The 21220-nt window shown below is 48.1% G+C and overlaps 1 protein-coding gene across 3 annotated transcripts in view; it reads left to right on the plus strand.

Annotated features, from left to right (window-relative positions):
* The first annotated feature begins 337 nt into the window (after positions 1–337).
* Nup133 (nuclear pore complex protein Nup133) overlaps positions 338–21220 on the plus strand; it is a 133085-nt gene continuing 112202 nt past the window's right edge. The window contains exons 1-2 of one of the 3 annotated variants that reach the window (XM_068375476.1): positions 338–430; positions 7608–7758. In XM_068375476.1, the coding sequence (XP_068231577.1) occupies positions 7613–7758 (146 nt within the window). In that variant the 5' untranslated portion in view covers positions 338–430; positions 7608–7612. Of the gene's footprint in view, positions 673–7607; positions 7759–21220 lie in introns of all 3 variants that reach the window. The other 2 variants (XM_068375475.1, XM_068375473.1) reach the window with 2 other exon arrangements.

Here is a 21220-nt window from a genome sequence, read left to right on the forward strand (position 1 = left end):
GATCTTCCTAATCGGGCCGTTGCATCGGTGGAACTTCAAAAGTTCAAACTTTCAGCGAATGTTTCATGCTGAACAGGCTAAAATGATCTCTTCATAATTTATATATGACAGATTTTCAAAAATGTTGTTACCGAACTTAAGATATTTTATTTTATTACTTCTCATATGATTTATTTTTCTTATTTTCTTTCCTCACCAGGCATTTTTTTCCGGTTTGAGCCATTGAGCACCCTACGTCCCAACTAGGGGTTTAGTTTAGCTGATAATAATAATAATAATAATAATAATAATAATATGCTTAGATAATTAGCACTGACGGAACTGCCCATTGCATTGTTAGCAAACGATGGTGTGACTATTATCTATATATCATCTATCTCTATTGCTATTGCCCGATTTGAGCGGCTCAGCGGCGCTTTATTAAATACGGGTTAGTGAATGGTTCAAACGTGTTTATGTCTATCTTAAATGCTGTCATATACCACGCCAGTGTATTATAGTGTTTCTTCAACTTTAGCGGTAGTATTTCTGCTGTAGTGTGTGTTCGTGAATCTACAAATCTGGTACGTTCAGAAATGATAAATTCATTACATATTAAGTAATTGTTCCTACTGTATATTCGTATAGGGTGCCACTACCACTAAAACTGTTTCCTTGTTCGACACCCAATAGGTAAATTCAAATGTTCAAGTCTGATCTTTTACTTCTAGTTGTACCATAATTGGTTATGTTTAGAATCGGTATTAAAAAATACCCAATATTCAAAGCTAGACTATTGGCTTTTAGGGGATAGTGCATTGTGCCAAGAGCCCCTGCTTGGCTGAAAATGCTGGGAATTCTAAACGAGACTATTCGTTGCCCAGCAAAGGCTTAAGAGTAGGGTAAAGTTTTACTGTATTACAGATTCTGATTTTGAACAGAAAATATATGTTTTCCTGTAGTAAATAACGTGATTTGACTGAATTTGACCTTCATTTCAACTGCTAACATACAGAACAACCAGTTCGACTAACTTTAAGTTGCCGAACTGGTTGCTGTTATTACAGATGAAATGAAGGTGAAAACCGGTTAAATCACGTTATTTTCTACAGGAAAACATATTTTCTGTTAAAATGATTAAATATAATTACTATTGTTATATATGTTGTGTTAAAATGTTTAAATATAATCACTTGTTCAACGGTGTCACTTCACTCAAGTATGTACTGAGAACAATAACATTAGAAACGTTACCAATGATACACAAGGTTATCAACGTTGGGTGGGATTGCTAACATTGCCAATGTTACAGTAATATTACCATGTGTATTTTAAAGGATTTTTCCATATACCATTTACACAATATAGAAAAAGTACAAAAAGGTACAGAACTTAACAAACCCACCTAACCTAACCTAGTAGTTCCCAGGTCACAAACCTCACGTATTTACTGAGAATGGTAAAATTAGCCACGTTACGAATGATACACATCGTTACAAACGGTACGGTGACATTACTATCGATAGTAATGATAGATATTACCATGCATATTTTAAATAATTTTTCCATATACACTTTATACAATATATAAAAAGTACAAAAAGGGTACAGAACCTAACAAACCCACCTAACCTAACCTAGGAGTTCCCAGGTCACAAACCTCATGTATGTACTACGAACGATAAAATTAGCAACGTTACCAATGATACACAGTGTTAACAACGTTACAAAGGAATTGCTAACGATAGCAATGCTACAGTAATATTATCGTGTATTTTAAAGAATTGTTCCATATACACTTTACACAATATATAAAAATGTACAAAAAGGGTACAGAACCTAACAAACCAACCTAACCTAACCTAGAAGTTAACAGGTCACAAACCCAATATAATGACTTTTGTTGAATAACTTACCTTTATGACCTGGACGGCGAAACTTTTCTTGGTTTGGGTATTACAGTAAAATACGTGAATGTTTTTACTGTAAGATAGGAAGGAATGGCACTTGGGTCACTGTAAATGTTGAGGTATTACATTGTGAGCTTTAAGAAAATTATCAACATTGAATGTCGAATCATAAAAATCACCATGGATTTAGCAAATACTTTTAGGTATGGGATATTGCAACCGTTACAAGTTTCTATAACTTCCTCCATCGCAAAATACAAAAAAATAAATCTCACTTGAAATGACGGACACCTTACTAAGACAAAGGTTTCCAGGGAAAAGGATTTGGTGGAAGGGGTATGAATAGACCACTTAAAGAGATAAAAGGAAGGGGGTAAGGAAATATTAACTGACAACCCCCTTGTGCAAACTTTGAATACGTATGGGTTCGTGATTGGTTAACGGGATAACAACGGAGTCTTGAGGGTAAACACGAATAAACTGGAATGGGAAACTTGGCCAGAGCAAGTATTTATGTGAAATCGGGGTGTGACAAGGTAATAACAAAAGAAATAAAAGCAATATAGGAAGTTAAAATGGAATGTATGATAAATAATATTTAATGGGAATATAAAATGAGGTGATTTTATAAGGTATCGGATAATAAAACGAGTAATTATTGGGTCAAACGTAATATGTATACGAGGGTATTACATAACTAATCAAGTAATAGACTTGAACAGAGCTGGTAGAGAGACCAATAGTTACATTTCACGATTAGAGAAGAAGAAATCCTATTGGTGGAGGAAAAGTCTCTGCGCAGGGAGGTGGGGTTTTTGCGCAGAAGGTCGAAACCTGCTATGTACAAACGAACGAACGGGAGCGATTACAACCGGCAAGTAGAATGAGAAAAATTAAATGAAAAACACTGCTAATGTTAGCATGTTACACTAACATTTGATCTACATCAGACGTTGGCAGCACTGGTTACTGTATTCATTCAAGAGACAAAGCCTTTGCAACGGACCCTCCAAAGTTTATCCAGTTATACTGTTTTGTCTTTTCCTCCGATTATTATACATCCAAGAAGGTAATGTATAGAGAAGAAAAGGCTTGTTTTACGATTATATATCGTTTCGACAGCATGTTTTCCCCACCCAAAACCCCGAGTTCCCACTGGGGGTCCCCCATTATCGTAGGATATAGATATATATATTTCTGAAACTATTCATTTGCGACGGGAACGAGTGTCATTTTCGAATAGAACGTAATTTTTTCTATAAGAAAAAGTAGTTTTTTTCCTAGGTTATATTGCCCTGTAATACAGTAAAATAATACCACGAGTAGAATGTAGTTTGTTGGGACCGGTGATATAGTTTATAGTTGGGTGGGACACGTCCTTTACAGTGGGATTTGATACAGCTGTAATAATTATCATGAAATGTTAGATAGGGAAAAGGTTGTTATAATGCATTGGTCATTAAAGCCACGACCAAGTTACTCGATCGTAAAATTTCCCCCTAGCATTGCCCCCACGGCGAGCTTTGTGTACGAGCGTATCCCATGGCGAGCTTCGTGTACGAGCGCGCACCCATGGCGAGCTTCGTGTACGAGCGCGCACCCATGGCGAGCTTCAAGTATGAGTGCGCCCCCACGGCGAGCTCCGTGTACGAGCGCACCCCACGGCGAGCTCCATGTACGAGCGCGCCCCCACGGCGAACTCCGTGTACGAGCGCGCCCCCACGGCGAACTCCTTGTACGAGCGCGTCCCCACGGCGAGCTCCGTGTAAGATTGCTCCCCCACGGCAAGCTCCGTGTACAAGCGCGCCCCCATGGTGAGCTCCGTGTACGAGCGCGCCCCACGGCGAGCTCCGTGTACGAGCGCGCCCCCACAGCGAGCTTCGTTTACGAGCACGCCCCCACGGCGAGTTTCGTGTACGAGCGCGCCCCCACGGCGAGCTATATGTACGAGCGCGCCCCCTCGGCGAGCTTCGTGTACGAGCGCGCCCCCTCGGCGAGCTTCGTGTACGAGCGCGCGCCCACGGCGAGTCTTGTTTGCGAGCGTTCGCCGAAAGTGAGTCTCGATTAAGATTGGGGAGTCATGATCATGATCTATTTTCCAGTGCAGGTTGACGACAGTGTGTGCTGGGTCTTTAGAGCTAAACTCTCCTTCTACCCAGTGCCTCTCCACTGTGGTCTCGCGAAACACTGCAAGTCTCCAAGCTTTCACGCCAAGTAAGCTTGCTCTCCGTCTTCAAGCAAGTATATACAATTACTTACCTCCTTCATCGACCCATGCTTCTTGAGTTTTGCCATGGGCTGGATGAGCCTGATAAACTTGGAGAAATCCTTTTTGGAAACCACATGGGAATTATTATATCTTGAAATACAGATGGATACGAGGGATAGTTTTCCTGCCGCAGGTAAGAATCTCAAGATTCAAAGAAGTGGCTCGTCAGTTACTGATTCGGAGCTTGTTACAAGCCCATCCTTAGCAGTATCTGCTGGGTCACCTGGTCTCATTAGAGCATCTAGTGCACAACAGTCGCCTTTGCATGGAGTTACTTCAGTGGCAACTGGAGACCTTTCGGTCTCAGGGCAGGTATTCTCCTGGAATGCTTATTCCAGGGGAATCGCAGCAAGGGAAGACTTGAATTTGTTGGATCTTGGATCCAAACCTTTTCCCTCTCTCTAGTCTATTCTCTTCATGAATGCATCAAAAGAAGGGAGGGGTGCCACCCACCTGCTATAGCACATGGCCTCAGAGCTGTACCGAGTCAGATTAGCAATGCCAAATAAACCTCCTGGAGTTGAAAACAACTGAACTGTCTTTTCAACATTTCCAACAGCTCCGTTTGGGTTATACTGTATCCAGGCAAATAAGGAGGTTTTACTTCATGGCTATTTTGCAACTAGCCATTGAAATGCTGCAAGGGACAGAAAACAATGCTATACTGTATCTCTGTCAGTCCGGTTCATACCCGGCTAAAAGAACAGTTAGGCAGACAAAACAGAGCAAGAAGACTAGTACCTGGTTCTAAGGGGTCCTTAAACCATCGGATAGCAAATAAAGGGACTACTTTGTGGGGTTCGCCAACAATAGACCTGTTCTTGACGTCCTTCAGGTGGGAGTTTACGGTGTGCTGCTCACCAGTACCATTCCCGTGGGCAGGCCACCACATCCATGACGTGAATAGTGTTGTTAATGGAACATGCAGAATGGTACCCTGACCTTCCGCTGCTGACAGAGGCTCTGAAAGAGCTTCCTTATCTTTATGACTTGCTAAATCAACCACATGCTTACATATACATTCATCAGATGGAGAAAGCTGACCATAAACATCGACCCCACCTAGTAGTGGGAAAAGATGTAGACAAAGAAGAAGAAGAAGAAGAAGAAGTGGGATCTCTGTGACTTTGTGTGGAGGGTTTAAAGCGATCTTCTTAATGAGAGAGGGTTTTTGCAACCAACAGGTTTTTGTAACCGGAGAAGGTCCTTGACCTCCCAGGCAAAGTAGACAATCTTTTGTGGTTAGCGTCGGGTGAAGGGTGTCTCTCTGCTCAGAACCGCTAAGCCCCTAATCACAGAATTCTTAGTGTTTTCTTTGAGAGGAAAACTCTGCTCAGTCTTGGCAATAGGTCCTGTGGTAGCTGTACAGCAAGTGGTATATCTACCTTAGCTCCTCAGAGGACTATTACCAGTCGTTTGAGGACAAAGGTTATGATGTTAGTCTGATAAAGGAAAAGGAAATAACTGGCTTTTTTCCTCTCCTTCATCATCCCCTCTTGGGGCACAGTGTCCGGAGACCCTATCATTTGGATCTCTTCAACCGCAGTTATGCCCCATATTGCAGGTAGCTAGAATATATGTTTATATATTCCCTGTTATGTCCCCAATCTCCTTATGAGGTGTGTGTGAGAACGTCTGGTCCCTGTTATGTATTTTCATAACCCTGTGTATTACACATAGGCCATGAAAATCACAGTTACATTTTTTCGCTCATAATTGCCGTCACAGGCCGTCGACCCTCTAGTATTGACATGCCATTGGTTTACGAGGTGTCAGGATGCTCATCCCTTGCATTATCCTGTTGGAATACCGAGATTTTGGGCCAAAAAGATTTCAGCCAGTTGAAGGGACTTCCACCCACCTAGAGGTGAGTCTCCATAGTAAAGAACAAAGCTTTGTATTTAGAAGGAACAAATGAAAAATTTTAAAGTAATTTGTATTTTTCCTAACTATTTAAACCTGAGTTCTGTACACATACTTATCCCGCAATCACATTCCCCCAGAGAAAGTCCCGGTTGCGATCAAAGTGAAGAATCTATGAATCAGCGGGGTGTTGGCACGGTGCTTCTCCCTGCTACTGCTGGTAATAACCGTAATGGATGTTGACACCCTGTTAATAGTTTTTAGCCATATGCCAGCTTGTGCTGATATCTATATTCAAAGTAAAGAAGTAAGGGTTATATACTGTAGTTAGGAAAAATACAAATTACTTCCAAATTTATCATAACTGCATTGTTTTTGTGTTCTGTCCTAATTTGCTGGAATGCATTCTTAAGAATGTCCAACCAAGAGTCTTGACTCCAGATGAGGTATGGAATAGAACACAAAATTATGCTAGTTGATGACAAAAATAAATTGAAAGTTCTGGTTTCCTTGTAAATGTCATGGATAAATCAGTGTAATACAATTTTTTTTTTTTTTTATAAATACATCTTTGAAATAAACAGTAAGTAAAATATGCTGGTTAGGAGACCCTAAAATGGCTGACGAATATGCCCATAAGGGAAGGCATCACACAAAGCCGCTGAGGCTAAAATTAACAATGTTATTAATTTAACGTGTGTCGCTACCTAGAATTATCAAAACAGATAATTACAATAGTTAACTTGGGAGTAGGGATCTCCAAAACATCAGACATCTTCAAAACAGAAACACAGAAGCTATGAAAACAAACGCGTGTGGATATCACGGTGCTAAAGAATGAATGAGGGAAGAAGCGTGGGTAGTGGTAGGGGGGGGGATAGTCGTAGTAGCGAGCATTAGTCGGATGTAGAACGGCACCTCGTAGTATCGGGGGATATTGAGGAAGGAGAGGACTAATTGGTAAGGTACCTCTGGTAGTGGTTCTAACACACCCCAGTTACTATACCGATACTCTATAAGGGTGAGCGAGGTGGGTTTATTCCTGGCATTCCATGCAAATTTTTTCTTTGGTATATTTAGCAGTATTTATACCTTGGACATGGTGCTATAAGGAGCATTTCACTGGGGGACACAGGTCCCTCGCCCAGAAATAGATTTTTCCTTCGTCAAAATCCCTTAATTGGAATAAATTACCATAAAAGCTATTTACATTTGTTATAGGGTGTCTGCTATGTCATGTTGAGTAGGGTACACAATACTAGGTTATATAGTGTTACAGGGAGTTTGTTACTTATCAGTGGGTCAGACTCCTCAACTATCTACTAAGTTGAGACACAACACTAAAGTATATACTATGTTTTTTTATTAATTTTATTGATGTTCTGGAGTGTATAATTATAAAAATAGTGGTAATATAATTGCATATTGAAAACCTTAATTTTCTTGTCTACAATCTTATTTGCATTGTTCTTTAAAGCATTTTACAGTATATAAAATTGGCAATCCTGTATTGCTGCTCAATATTATGCATGTGCTGCTGGTTATCGATGCAGGGTTTAGCTTATAATGTAAATTATGTTTTTTAGGGAAAATGTTCACCCCTGATCGAACTGGAGGAGGAAGTTCAGCCACATATTCATCGGCAAGTGCAAGAGCTGCAGCAACTGCAGCTGCTCGTAGAAGAAGTGTTGGTGTATTTAACACCAGTGCCAGACGGTCACCTTTTACCACACCTGGGTTCGTAGTTGAGAATTCTTTGACTTGTTTATGTTCATATTACTGTTTCTGTTGCATTTTAAGGCTATTCTAATTAAAAAGTATTAGTCATAATTTTCATAGTGATCTGTCTAGTGTTATGTAATGCTTGTTCCAACACTAAATACAAACCCTTCCATCATTTAAAATGATTAGACTTTCATCAAAGTTGGAAGACTAACCTTAAGTCTGCTAAGCGAAGTATAACTACTCACCCCTTAGGTATTTAGGGTGTAGGGGGGTTAGCCCGCTATCCGGTCACACACTAGTGTTGTCTTGTCACTTTTGCTTTTGGCTTGGCCGAGAACTGATATTACCGCTCATCGACTCTGCAACTATTTTGTTGTGCTTTTTTGTTCACAGGTGTGCTTGTTGTTTCTCCTTTCCATCCATCTGCGGACCTGTCCGTTACCCGAAGGACGCTTCTGCGGGACCTTCATGTCCTCCGCTGAGACCGACCCTCATTCGTTGTGTCTGGCCTGCTGAGGATGTGATGAGGATAACACCTGCGTTGAATGCTGGGAGCGATCTTCCTTCCGGAGGGAGAGATTTGGGTGCTGGTGTAAGTAGTCCAACAGAGATTCTTTGCCTTCGATGTCTTCCTCGAAGTCGAAGAAACCTCGGACTTCTTCTTTGACCCCAATCTTTTTCCGAAGCTCCTGTTTGATCTGTCTCTTCTGGATAACGGTCGAATAGGAGTGTATACCAATTAACACCAGGTCAACCACACGGATTGAGGGTGTGTTGCTTCCCCAAGAGAAGCAGCTCTGCCCCTTCCCTCGGGGGATCCTTTTCTATTTCTGTTTTGCAGATCTGGCCTTCTTTGGGTGTGACCGGTCCTTTTTTGAAGGAGGTGCTGATGTGATCGTCATTTGTCTCCTCGTGATCATCACTCGTCACCTCGTGATCGTCACTTGTCACCTCGTGACAGTCACTCGTCAGCTCCTCGCCGTACACCTGTTCGCGATCATTACTCGCCTGCTCATCAGCGCCACTTACTAACTTCTCATCGTTCGCCTTTTCCTCGGCGTTTGCCAGCTCCTCATCATTCGCCAACTCCTCGTCTTTCACCAGCTCCTTGACGTTTGCCAGCTCGTGATCATTACTCACTAGCTTGTGATCGTCGATCTCCCTTTCTAGATCATAACTAGGCAGCTCGTGATCGTCACTCGCCAGTTCGCTGTCATGACTTGCCAACGTCTGATCCTCTCTTGCCAGCTCGTGATCGTCACCAGGTAACTCGCAATCACAGTTCCTCCTTCAGGGCTATTTACTGGTTCGCCATCGCCGTCCAGTTTGCTGTTGCTGCAGAGACAAGGACATTTCCACCCTTCTGCTTGCGTTATTCGCCCTGCTCGTCAGCTTCAATGCTCGCCTCGTCAACCCATTGAGCCTTCCAAGACCTTAACGAATAGCCCAGCTCCTAGGCGTTTGCGTTTAGCACCCTCACCCAGATCTTGACCAGCTCCTAGTCCAGTCCATCCAGGATCTGCCCGAGATTCTTCCCGCCTTCCTCCTTGGGGACAGGACGGCAATTGCCATCTTCCGGCAGAGTTTCAGCATGGCGAATGTTCGGTACCTTTTCCTATTAACCGTAAGAAATCTTCAAATGTTCAGATAGCCTTCTCTTTAACCTGCTTTTCCAAGCCAGAGCAAGAGGCCATGCCAGTGCCTATCATCACAGGTAAGAGACCTCACTCCCCTTCTTTCCAGGTACCAAGGCCACGGTCTCCTAGGAGGCGATCTCCATCACTTTGCCTTTCTAGTGAGACTCCCGTCTTTCCTAGGTCAGGAAAATAGCCTGCATGGTTTGACGCCTAGGTAAAGGCGTTGCGTCGAGCCGATTCAGATGTGGCCCCTCCTTCAGAACAGGTAGCGGTAAGTACTCCAAGGTTACCATTGGAGAAGTTGGTCTCCATTTCGTCCTTTCCTCCATCTGACTCCATACGTAAAGCATCTGGCTCAGCTCCTTCCAAGGCAACATCCCAGAAGATGTTCCTCTTTCCCATTAAGAAGATGAGAGGAGCTGCGGAAGGAGCAGGACTGCTTCAACAGGAGGTCTCTCAAGTTCATTTGACGCCGGTGCTTACAACTAAGAAGAAAAGGGGAAAGAAGAACCAGACCCTCCATCCATGTACAAGGCGAGGTTCAAGATCTCCTCAGGAAATCTCTCTGATGCCCAACTTTCATCCCTCGTCGATAGAGGTTGTCCCTCCGGAGCTCCACCCCGTCTCTAGGGAGACGGAACACCCAGTGACAGTCCCTTCATCAGGAGGTCAGCCTTCTGTTGGAATTGCTTTCACTTCGGAGAGAGATGAAGGACTCCAAGACGGTGCCCAAAAACACCGCAGACAGGGCGGCACGATCTTTTCAAGAGATGTTGCAAGAGACCTCCCACGACCAAAAGGGACATCATTAAGTGACTCTCCCTTGGCCTCAATAGTTGATGACTTCAACCCACCCCGGTCTCCTATCTGTGAGAGCTCGTGGGTGGATGATGATCAAGATCATGATGATGACTAACTCCCTAGGGCTGCTAGTCCTAAGTGCATGGAGGCAGAACAGGAGGAGTTGGAGTATGCCCTCTGGCAGGTCTTGGCCTGCATGAGGGCCATCACTGGGTTAGCTGACCGTATGACAGTCCTTCAAGAGGACAAGGACACTGTCCCTGACCACGCATACAGCGCTCAGCGACCTCCCAAGGCCAGCTCAGCTTTGCCCTGGTCTAAGAGTTTAAGGGTACTGTACCTGGAAGAGGATATTCGCCCAGATCGCCAGCTCTTCCAGTTCCCTCCATGCGGGCTCGTCCTAGTAACTCCTACCGCTGCCATTCGTGCAGCAGAGGAGATACTACGAGGTCTCGGACGAGCCCTTTCCATCCCTGCCTCCTGATCCTTCTTAGGCACCCTCTAGAAGAGTCTCTTGAGAGATTATTTGGGATTTCAGTCTTTCTCCGCATCTGAGGTCCTATACAAGAAGTTAGCGAAGTATGCTATGCAGGCTACTTCATGTCTGGATCTGTGGTTAGGATCCCTGGGACACCTCGTTAGAACCGAAGATATGTTCTGAGGATTCTTTGAGGAAATCTATAGAAACTTTCCTCTTGTTGGATACCCGAACAATAGATTTCTCGTCCATCAAGTGGTCAGCGTGTGGGCGAATGCCATTCTCAGGTATAGGAACTTGATAATTTAGAGATTTCAATGACAGGTTCCCTAGGCAGAAGTGACGAAGCTCAGAAACTCCACTCTTGATGGCTCCTCCCATTTCAGGACGCAAGAGGTCGAGCAGGCGGCGGAGCTCTGGAGGAAGTCCAACTAGGATTCCCATCTCCATAGGACCTTGACATCTCAGTTTTACTGTGCAGCTCCGCCACAGAAGCAGCAGCCACAGACTACCAAACCGCCGACATCTAGGACATCGACCTCATCTAAAAAGATGTCTAGAAGCCCTCTCCTGCTAAGGAACAATCCTCTCGTGGAGGAAGAGGGAGTAGGAGTGGCTGAGATCGCTCTCGCTAGGACGGGCAATTCTCTCTGGGGGGATGTCTGCAACGCCACTAGCAGAGGTGGTTGGAGCCCAGGGCTTTACCCTGAACAATTTTTATGATTCATTCAGGGTATCGCGTCCCGTTCATTCAATCTCTTCCTCCGTTGACTCAGAATCCAGTTCCATTGAGCTCCTATGCGAAGGGATCCTGAAAAGAGCAGGCCTTACGGGCCATAGGGTTCTCTCTGGGTCTCCAGGCTTCTACTGTCAACTTTATTGTGATGATGTCTGGAGGCTGGAGACCTGTCATCAACCTCTCAGCCCTGAACAACTTGTTCTACAAATTTCGTAGCTTGGAGACGAAAAACACTGTCAGCTAAGCGGTAATACCACAGGCACACTGGATCTCAAGGATGCATGTTTCCAGATCCCAGTCTATCCCTCTTCAAGGAAGTATCTAAGGATCATACACGACAACACGCAATACCAGTTCAAGGTGCTGTACTTTGGTCTTTCCACAGTCTTCAAGTGATCATGAGAGTGTTTGTCCTAGTGTCATCTTGGCATCCGTCTCCTGAGATACCCCAATAATTGGCTGAACCTAGCAGACTCAAGTGGCAACCCTTCTTCAGCACCTAGACGGATCCTTGAGATTTCCCAAGATCTGGGGACCGTGGTAAATCTCGGTCATCCCTGCTTCCTTATCAAAGACTGCTATATCTAGGTATGATCATTGACACTGACCTCCAGAAAGTTTTTTCATCAGACAACAGGGTACACAGGCTGAGGAAGGTAGCAAGCAACTTCCTCAGATGAGAAGAACTTCCAGCCCAGCAGTGGTTGCGATACTAGGTCACACATCGTCCCTAGCACGTCTTGTTCCCAACGGTCGCCTCTGAATTTGATCTCTTCAGTGGTAGCCGAAGTCCAGGTGGAATCAGCATAGTGGCTTCCGGACATGTTAGTCCCCGTTTGAATCGAGTAGCAGACTGACCTAAAGTGGTGGTTGGCAGACGAGAACCTTCGCAGAGGGGTCGACCTTCTCGCACCTCCCCGGCATTGATCCTCTATTCAGATTATCAAAAGAAGGGTGGGGGGCCAACATGCTGCACCACACGGCCTCCAGGCTCTGGTCTAAGTCTGAAGGATGACAGCACATAAATCTCTTGGAGGTGAGGGCAGCCTTCCTAGCTCTTCCAACAGTTCCAGTAGTTCCTGGTGGGTCACTGTGGTATTGATGAGTGACAACACCAAAGTAGTGGCTTACATAAAGGAACAAGGTGGTACCTTTTTGCAGCCCCTATGCCATTTAGCAGTGGAGATGCTAAGATGGTCAGAAGACAACTTGGTGTCCCTATCAGACCACTTCAACCCAGGTAAACAGAATTTGGTTGCGGACAACCGGAGCCGAGTGACTCAGATAGTGGGCTCTGAGTGGTGTTTGAATCGTCTAGTAGCCAACAAGGTCCTAACTTTGTGGGGTTCCCCGACGGTGGATCTGTTTGCAACGTCCATGAACTTTAGGCTTCTGCTTTACTGCTCTTCAGTCCTGGATCCCTAGGCGCTCTGGCAAGATGCGTACCAACAACGGTGGGACAACATCGATGTCTACGCCTTCCCCCCATTCTGTCTGATAAGAAGGATTCTTAACAAGACCAAAGAATCCAAGAACTTCTCAATTACCCTCATAGCTACACTGTAGCAACATGCAGAATGGTTTCCGGACCTTCTGCACCTCCTGACGGCAATCCTGAGAGAACTCCCTGCGTGACACGATTTACTAAAGCCGCGTGAACATCTTTCACAAAGCCATAGCTTTGCTGTGACTTCATTCCTGGAGACTATCCAGCAGCACCTCTTAGAGAGGCTTTTCATATCAAGTTGCAAAGAGGATGTCTGGATATCTATGAAGATCTTTGGCTTAAGTCTAAAAGGACATGTGGGCTATCTTCTGTGGTTGGTGTCGTGGAAGGGGTATTTCTCCCCTCAGTGCCACTTTTCCAACAAAAGCAAAGTTCCTTGTTTACCTTTGAGGGGAAAAGCTTTTTCTTGGTCTCGGCAGTGAAAGGCTAGCGCTCCGCCTTAAGTGTTGCCTTGAAACTGAAGGAAGATAATATTTCCTCTTTGTTGAAGTTGTCTCTCCTCAGACAGAGTTTTGAGATTGATTGATTGATTTAAAGTTTTCAGGCATTCTGACATCTAAGGTCATTGACGCCGGAGTTTTGATATTACCTGTAAGTTAGACCGCCTCCAAGGAAGGTGGTTCGAGCACTACGAGCCCTGAAAGGGGCTCCCTATGAACCATTACGCCAGGCAAAAGATCACCAACTCACCTTGAAGACGGTTTGTTCCGTAACTGAAATACAAACCATGCTATTTAATGTGGGTAATTACTTTCGGCGTAGCTGAAATGATGAGCCATTAGAATTTTAACGAGGGTTTACTACCCCACCGCTAGTTAGCGGGGGGGGGGGGGGTGTTAGGGAGGGTAGCTTGCTACCCCTACCCTCACACACAACTGTGCTGAGCTCACTTTGCTCTCGGCTCGGGTGCTATACGGACGTGACCTCTGTCACCCTCGCCTTCTCAGACAGCCATTACTAATCTTTTGTTTGCTTTTTCTTTGACAGAGTGTTTGTGAAGTTGGCCCCTGCGATGCGTAAGTGTTCCGGTTTACCTGACCGCCCTTGTGGAACTTATATGTCGGCGGTCGAAATGAACCCACACACCTTCGAAGATTTCTTTGAAAGGAGAAAATCCCAAGGGTTCTTCTTCCGTGCCCCAAACCACCTCCGAAGCTCCCACTCGATCGGTTTCTTCCGAGAAACTGTCGAGTGGTAGCGTAGGCCGCAGTTCTGTTGACCGATCTCGGGTTTGGGAGAGGGAGTTGCCTCCCGTAGCGAGGCAGCTCCTCCTCCTCCCCCGGGGGAGGATTTATTATCAAATGTCAGTGTAACTAATCATGATTTGTTGCAGCTTTGGGCTTCCTTGGGGCTTGAGGGTTCGCCCTCCAAAGAAGCCTTGTTTGACATGATCAGATTGGGAGCAGCTGTCAAACAATCGCTGACTTTAGCAAAGGTTGATCCTCTGTCTATCGTCGACGTTTTTGTGGCAGAGGCTTCTGATGAGTTGTATCAAACCTCTGCTCCTGATGTTGCTGATGTAGCTGAAGGCTTAGTTCCCCCCCTTCGAACATCCTTCAAGGGAGGAACTAAGTCCAACAGTCTCTCTTGCGGGTGATTCTCCCCCTCGGGGGAGTTCACTAACGGAGACTCCTCTTCGGAGGACTGCTGGTCAGCTTGCTGACCCCACAGTCCCCAGAGGGCGTATAAGACGTAAAGCCCGCCTTCCTCTTCGTTATAGAGGACTTCCTTCACCTCACAAGGGTGTTAGGAGGTGCCTCTTCTGCTAGTCATCCCCGCAGTCCGCCGCAGAGGAACCTCGCTGTCGTTCACTGACCCTGCCAGCTACATCCCTGGACCTCTCCGCAGATCGTTCACGATCTCCTTCGGTGGAAGGTCGTCCTTGCAAAGGACACGCCGGCCTTCCACCCGCCAGACCTGCTGACCTGCCGTCGCCTGGCCGCTGATGCGCTGTGGGCGCCTACGAACCCTGTTTTTAATCGGGCATTGGTCCCTTCGGGGCACAAGGGACTTTCTCACAATGTGACTAAGTCCCTTACGCACCAGGTATCTCCTGCGCGGCATCGTTCCCCTGGGCGCAAGCGCTCTCCACCTGCTGATGCTGTTATATCGCGCTACCGCTCACCTGCGCACCAGCGCTCACCTGTACACCAGCGCTCTCCTGCTCGCCAGCGTGCCGCTGCGCGCTCTCATCCTGATGCGCGCCCACGATCTCCTGCGTGCCAGCGCTCTCCTACGCGTCGGCACTCGCCTGCACGCCAACAATTTCCTGCGCGCCCACGATCTTCGGATCTGGGCGCAAAGGGGAAGGTAATTTCTTCCCCTGCTCGCCAGCGTGCCATCCTTAACCTACGCGCCATTGCGCGCCCTCCCGTTGTTGTTCCTGATGTGCGCCCTCATGCGTGCCTGCGCGCAAGGGATATATCCCCTGCGCGCACGCCCAACGTTATCGCCCGCGCGCGCACGCGAACAATCGCCTTCGCGCTCGCGAGCACTTATTCGGCTTGCTGCGCGCCCTTTGCTGTCACCAGAACACGCCCCTGCGCGCCATCGATCGCTCACGCACGCCCTCGCCTGCGCGCCATCGATCGCTCACGCACGCCCTCGCCTGCGCACCAGCGCTCGCCCGCGCGCCCTCGCCTGCGCACCAGCGCTCGCCCGCGCGCCCTCGCCTGCGCACCAGCGCTCGCCTGCGCACCAGCGCTCGCCCGCGCGCCAGCGCTCGCCTGCGCACCAGCGCTCGCCCGCGCGCCCTCGCCTGCGCACCAGCGCTCGCCCGCGCGCCCTCGCCTGCGCACCAGCGCTCGCCCGCGCGCCCTCGCCTGCGCACCAGCGCTCGCCCGCGCGCCCTCGCCTGCGCACCAGCGCTCGCCCGCGGGCCCTCGCCTGCGCACCAGCGCTCGCCCGCGGGCCCTCGCCTGCGCACCAGCGCTCGCCCGCGGGCCCTCGCCTGCGCACCAGCGCTCGCCCGCGGGCCCTCGCCTGCGCACCAGCGCTCGCCCGCGGGCCCTCGCCTGCGCACCAGCGCTCGCCCGCGCGTCCTCGCCTGCGCACCAGCGCTCACCCGCGCGCCCTCGCCTGCGCACCAGCGCTCACCCGCGCGCCCTCGCCTGCGCACCAGCGCTCGCCCGCACGCCCTCGCCATTGCCAACGTGCGCCCTCGCCATCGCTAACGCGCGCCTGCGCGCTATTCAGGTAAAATTCCACTTCGCCAGTGCGACCCCAGCGTGATCCCATGCGCGAGGCTGCAGGACAACGCGCGGCCAGGTCATCGTCATCGCAACAGTGCGCTTGCCGGAGGGAGGGAGAACTCGGGATAGGTCCAGGAACCTTCCTTCTTCTTTTCTGGCAGACCCTGCTCTGGTAACTCCTCTTAGGGATCGAACGATCCCCTTCTCTCCCGAGGAAGTATCTGACAGCACAGCTGTCAGTCGGCAGCCCTGGTTTGGGTCCCTTGTCAGAGCGGTTGTACAGGCTTTTAAGCCTGTTCTCTCTGAGCTGGGCCACAAATCAGTGGCAGTTTCGACTTCCCTGAAGAGGAAGAGAGGAGTAGCTGACGTGATGACTTCTCCAAGGGCGAAGTTGACTCCTCGGAAGTCTTTGAGGAAGGCCTCCTCCCCACCCAGAATTTCTCTCCCTCCCCTTCGGACGAAGATTTCCCATCCTCAGGGGAGTCACATGAGGTGAGGCGTTCCCCCATCGCACCAATGAGGGAAACCCCACCTCGCGCAGAGAAGTCTTCTCGGGTAGGGCCAGTGTGGCTTTGCCTTGGTCCCAAGGGGTTAAGAGTGCCAGGGATAAGGTCGAGGGCCAGCTCTCTGAACTCTTCCTTCACACCACTCTTTAGAAGAGCTTACCAGGGTAGTACCTCTAGAGAGACTCTCCACCCAGCAAGTGTCTTTCTCGGCTACGGAGATCCTCAGCCAGGAGAAGGTGGCGAAGTGTGCCATGCAGGCAACTTCTTGGCTGGACATCTGGCTAGGGTCTCTGGGCATCCTGTTACGATCTGAGGACTTGTCCAAGGAGAGTACCAGGAGGGCCATGGAGACCTTTCTACTTTCAAGCACTCGTACCATCGAGTTTCTAGCCCACCAAGTTTCGAATTTGTGGGCTAATACCACGTTGAAGTGTCGAGATGCGGTGTCTGAGAGATTCCATCAAAAAGTCCCCAGCACCGAGATCAGCAGGCTCAGACATTCTTCCATCTTGGGGAGGAATCTGTTTGAGCCTAAGGACGTGGAGCAGGCAGCTGAGAGGTGGAGGAAGTCCAACCAGGACTCTCTTCTACATAGGGCTTTGGGGTCCTTTGACTGGTCAGACAGTACTACATAGGACCCTTCTCTCTAGTTACGGTTCTTTCCCTTTGCCTACACAGACACCGAATAGTCTGGCCTATTCTTCACAGATTCTCCTCTGTGCTCATACACCTGACAACACTTAGATTGCCAAACAATTCTTCTTCACCCAGGGGGTTAACTACTGTACTGGAATTGTTCAGTGGCCACTTTCCTCTTGGTAAGGGTAAAAGAGACTCTTCAGTTATGGTAAGCAGCTCTTCTAGGAGAAGGACACTCCAAAATCAACCCATTGTTCTCTAGTCTTGGGTAGTGCCACAGCCTCTGTACCATGGTCTTCCACTGTCTTGGGTCAGAGTTCTCTTGCTTGAGGGTACACTCGGGCACTCTTCTATCTAGTTTCTCTTCCTCTTGTTTTGTGAAAGATTTATAGTTTTTATAGGAAATATTTATTTTAATGTTGCTACTATATTTAAATATTTTTCTTTTTATTTCCTTACCTCACTGGGCTATTTTCCCTGTTGGGGCCCCTGGGCTTATAGCATCATGCTTTTCCAACTAGGGTCGTACCTTAGCATTTAATAATAATAATACAGTAATAATAATAACATCAAAGCCCTATAAACCTCCAGCAACCCAGCAACCATGCCCTACCAAGACCACGAAACCGGCAGCTGCAGCGAAGACAACGGTGTCAAAGCCCTTTCCTGCCAAGGACAAGAAAGGCAAAAAGTCCTCCAGGGGAGGGAAAAATCCTAGAGGGAGTGGCCGAGGCCGCAAACGCTAGGATTGGCAGTCCCCCTGCATGTCCACCAGTGGGGGGATGCCTGGATGATTTCCGTAATCAGTCAAGGATATCGCGTCCCGTTCATAACTGCGTATCCAGTGTCGTTGAGCTCCCTTGCTATGGGATCGGCAAGGGGGCAAGCCCTTCGGGCAGAACTCGAGACCATGTTGAAGAAGGGCTCTCTCCAAAAGGTCATCGACAGGTCCCCAGGCTTCTTCAGTCGACTCTTTCTTATAAAGAAGGCATCTGGAGGCAGGAGACCAGTCATCGACCTCTCGGCTCTGAACAGGTTTGTCAAGCAGACCCCGTTCAGCATGGAGACGGCAGACACGGTCAGACTTGCAGTGAGACCGCAAGACTTCATGTGTACACTGGATCTGAAGGACGCGTACTTCCAGATCCCAGTCCATCCGTCTTCAAGGAAGTACTTAAAATTCAGCCTAGACAACAAGATCTACCAGTTCAAGGTGCTGTGTTTCGGTCTCTCCACAGCACCTCAAGTTTTCACCAGAGTGTTCACCCTAATATCGTCGTGGGGGCACAGGATCGGCATCCGTCTCCTCCATTATCTGGACGACTGGCTGATCCTAGCAGACTTGGAGTCAGCCCTTCTTCGACACCGAGACAAACTTCTGGGACTTTGCCAGGATCTGGGGATCATGGTAAATCTCGAAAAGTCTTCTCTGCTTCCTACTCAAAGACTGGTATATCTAGGCATGATCATAGACACCAATCTCCACAAAGCCTTCCCATCAGATGACAGGATAGCAAGGCTGAGGAGGGTCGCGAGTCCTTTCCTCAGACGAGAAGAACTCCTAGTCCAATCGTGGTTACGTCTCCTCGGTCACCTCTCATCCCTGGCCCGTCTAGTTCCCAACAGTCGCCTCAGAATGAGATCTCTGCAATGGCGACTCAAGTCTCGGTGGAATCAAGGACACGATTCCCCATACGTCATGATCCCTATGGGTCCTGCGGAACGGACGGATCTTCAGTGGTGGGTGACAGACGAGAACCTACGAAGGGGAGTGGATCTTCTCGTCTTCCCCCCGGATTTGATGCTGTTTTCGGACGCCTCAAAGATAGGGTGGGGGGGCCCAATTTCCTCACCACAGGACCTGACCTCAGTCCTGTGGTCAGAATCAGAAAAGTGCCTTCATATAAATCTGCTAGAAATGAAGGCCGTATTCCTGGCCCTTCAACAGGTCCAACAATACCTGGCGGGTCACTCTTTGGTAATGATGAGCGACAAGACCACAGTAGTGGTTTACATCAACAAGCAGGGAGGTTCCTTTTCAGAGCAGCTATCCCATCTCGCAGTAGAGATACTGAGATGGGCCGAAGTCCACTCGATTCCACTATCGGCTCGCTTCATTCCAGGCAAGAGGAATGTGCTCGCCGACAGTCTGAGCAGAGCGTCTCAGATAGTGAGTACAGAGTGGTCTTTGGATCATCTAGTAGCCAACAAAGTCCTGACTTTGTGGGGTTCCCCGACTGTGGATCTGTTCGCTACAGCGCTGAACTTCAAGCTCCCGCTGTACTGCTCCCCAGTCCCGGGTCCCAAGGCACTCTGGCAAGATGCCTTCCAACAACGATGGGACAACATCGACGTATACGCCTTTTCCCCGTCCTGTCTGATGAGGAGGGTACACAACAAGACCAGAATATCGGTCAATCTCTCAATGACCCTTATAGCTCTGCTATGGCATCACACGGAATGGTTTCCAGACTCTCTGCAACTCCTAACGGAACTTCCGAGAGAACTCCCTCCACGACATGAGCTACTCAAACAACCACACGCCAACATCTTTCACAAAGCCGTAGCTTCGCTTCGACTTCATGTCTGGAGACTATCCAGCATCTCCTCGCAGAGAGAGGATTTTTGCAACAGGTTGCGAACAGGATGTCTGGACACCTGCGAAGGTCATCCACAGGGGTCTACCAGGCAAAGTGGAGAGTTTTCTGTGGTTGGTGTCGTGGAAGGGGTATCTCTCCACTCGATGCCACTTTTCCAGCAATAGTGGAGTTCTTCGTGTATTTGCAAGAAGAAATACGCCTTTCAGTCTCGGCAGTGAAAGGCTATTGCTCAGCCTAAAGTCTAGCCTTCAGGCTCAAAGGAGTGAACATTTCTTCCTCGCTGGAACTTTCCCTACTCATACGAAGTTATGAACTTACCTGCCCTCAGTCGGAAGTGAGACCTCCTCCATGGAACGTGGTTCGAGTTCTCAGGTCTCTTAAGAGACCTCCCTACGAACCATTACGCCAGGCTTCAGATCAGCCACCTGACTTGGAAGACGGTGTTCCTACTAGCTTTGGCCTCGGCCAAGCGAGTCAGTGAACTTCATGGTCTCTCGTATGACATCGTCCATTCAAGGGGATGGGGGGAGGTAACGTTCAGATTCGTCCCTGAGTTTGTTGTTAAGTCTCAGAATGCGGGAGTGCCGGACCCTTGGTTCGACTCTTTCCAGGTTTCGAGTCTTCGTTCTGTAACAGATGACCCAGACCATCTCCTACTGTGCCCAGTAGGGAGTCTGAGGCTATATCTCAAAAGAACGGCTGCAGTTCATCCCCAAGTGCAGGCATTGTTTGTGAGCACTGGGAGGACAAAGTGGAGTGTTACCAAGAATACCATCTCGACATGGATTCGTAAGGTAATCCATCTATCCCTGAATCCTGACCCCCCTCCGTCACGTCGCCCTAGAGCACATGATGTCAGGGGCGTAGGTACATCCCTGGCCTTCAAAAAGAACTTCTGTGACGCAGGTTCTACAAGCAGGGGTGTGGAAGCGTCAGATGACCTTCACAGCCCACTACCTGCAAGACGTGACCCACAGGAGGCTTGATACATTCTCTATCGGCCCTGTGCTGGCTGCACAACAGCTGGTTTAAACCTCAGGCTCCTTAATGGACAAGTAGCAGAAGGTTGAGGGCATTGTTACCCAGTCTTAGTCTGCATGAATGAAAAGGTATGTCTGGCCCTTATTCTTTTTTTTCATCCTCCCCTCTCTTGGGGAAAGCAGCATCCTGGGTTCTCTGCACAGCTGATCTCAAACCACTGCAGGTAAACCATGTTTCCTTGTGTTCCTAGTATTTAGCTAATACTGTCACGTCCCCATACCCTGAGGAGGTGGTATTGGGAGAGTCCTAGCCTAAAGTTTCCATCTAAAGGACTTCAGGTCAACTTCCTAGGACGAGTCACTCTTCAAACCTTCACACACAGCTTACTTAGGCCG

Source organism: Palaemon carinicauda, chromosome 6 (assembly GCF_036898095.1).
Source record: "Palaemon carinicauda isolate YSFRI2023 chromosome 6, ASM3689809v2, whole genome shotgun sequence".
Classification (NCBI taxonomy): domain Eukaryota; kingdom Metazoa; phylum Arthropoda; class Malacostraca; order Decapoda; family Palaemonidae; genus Palaemon; species Palaemon carinicauda.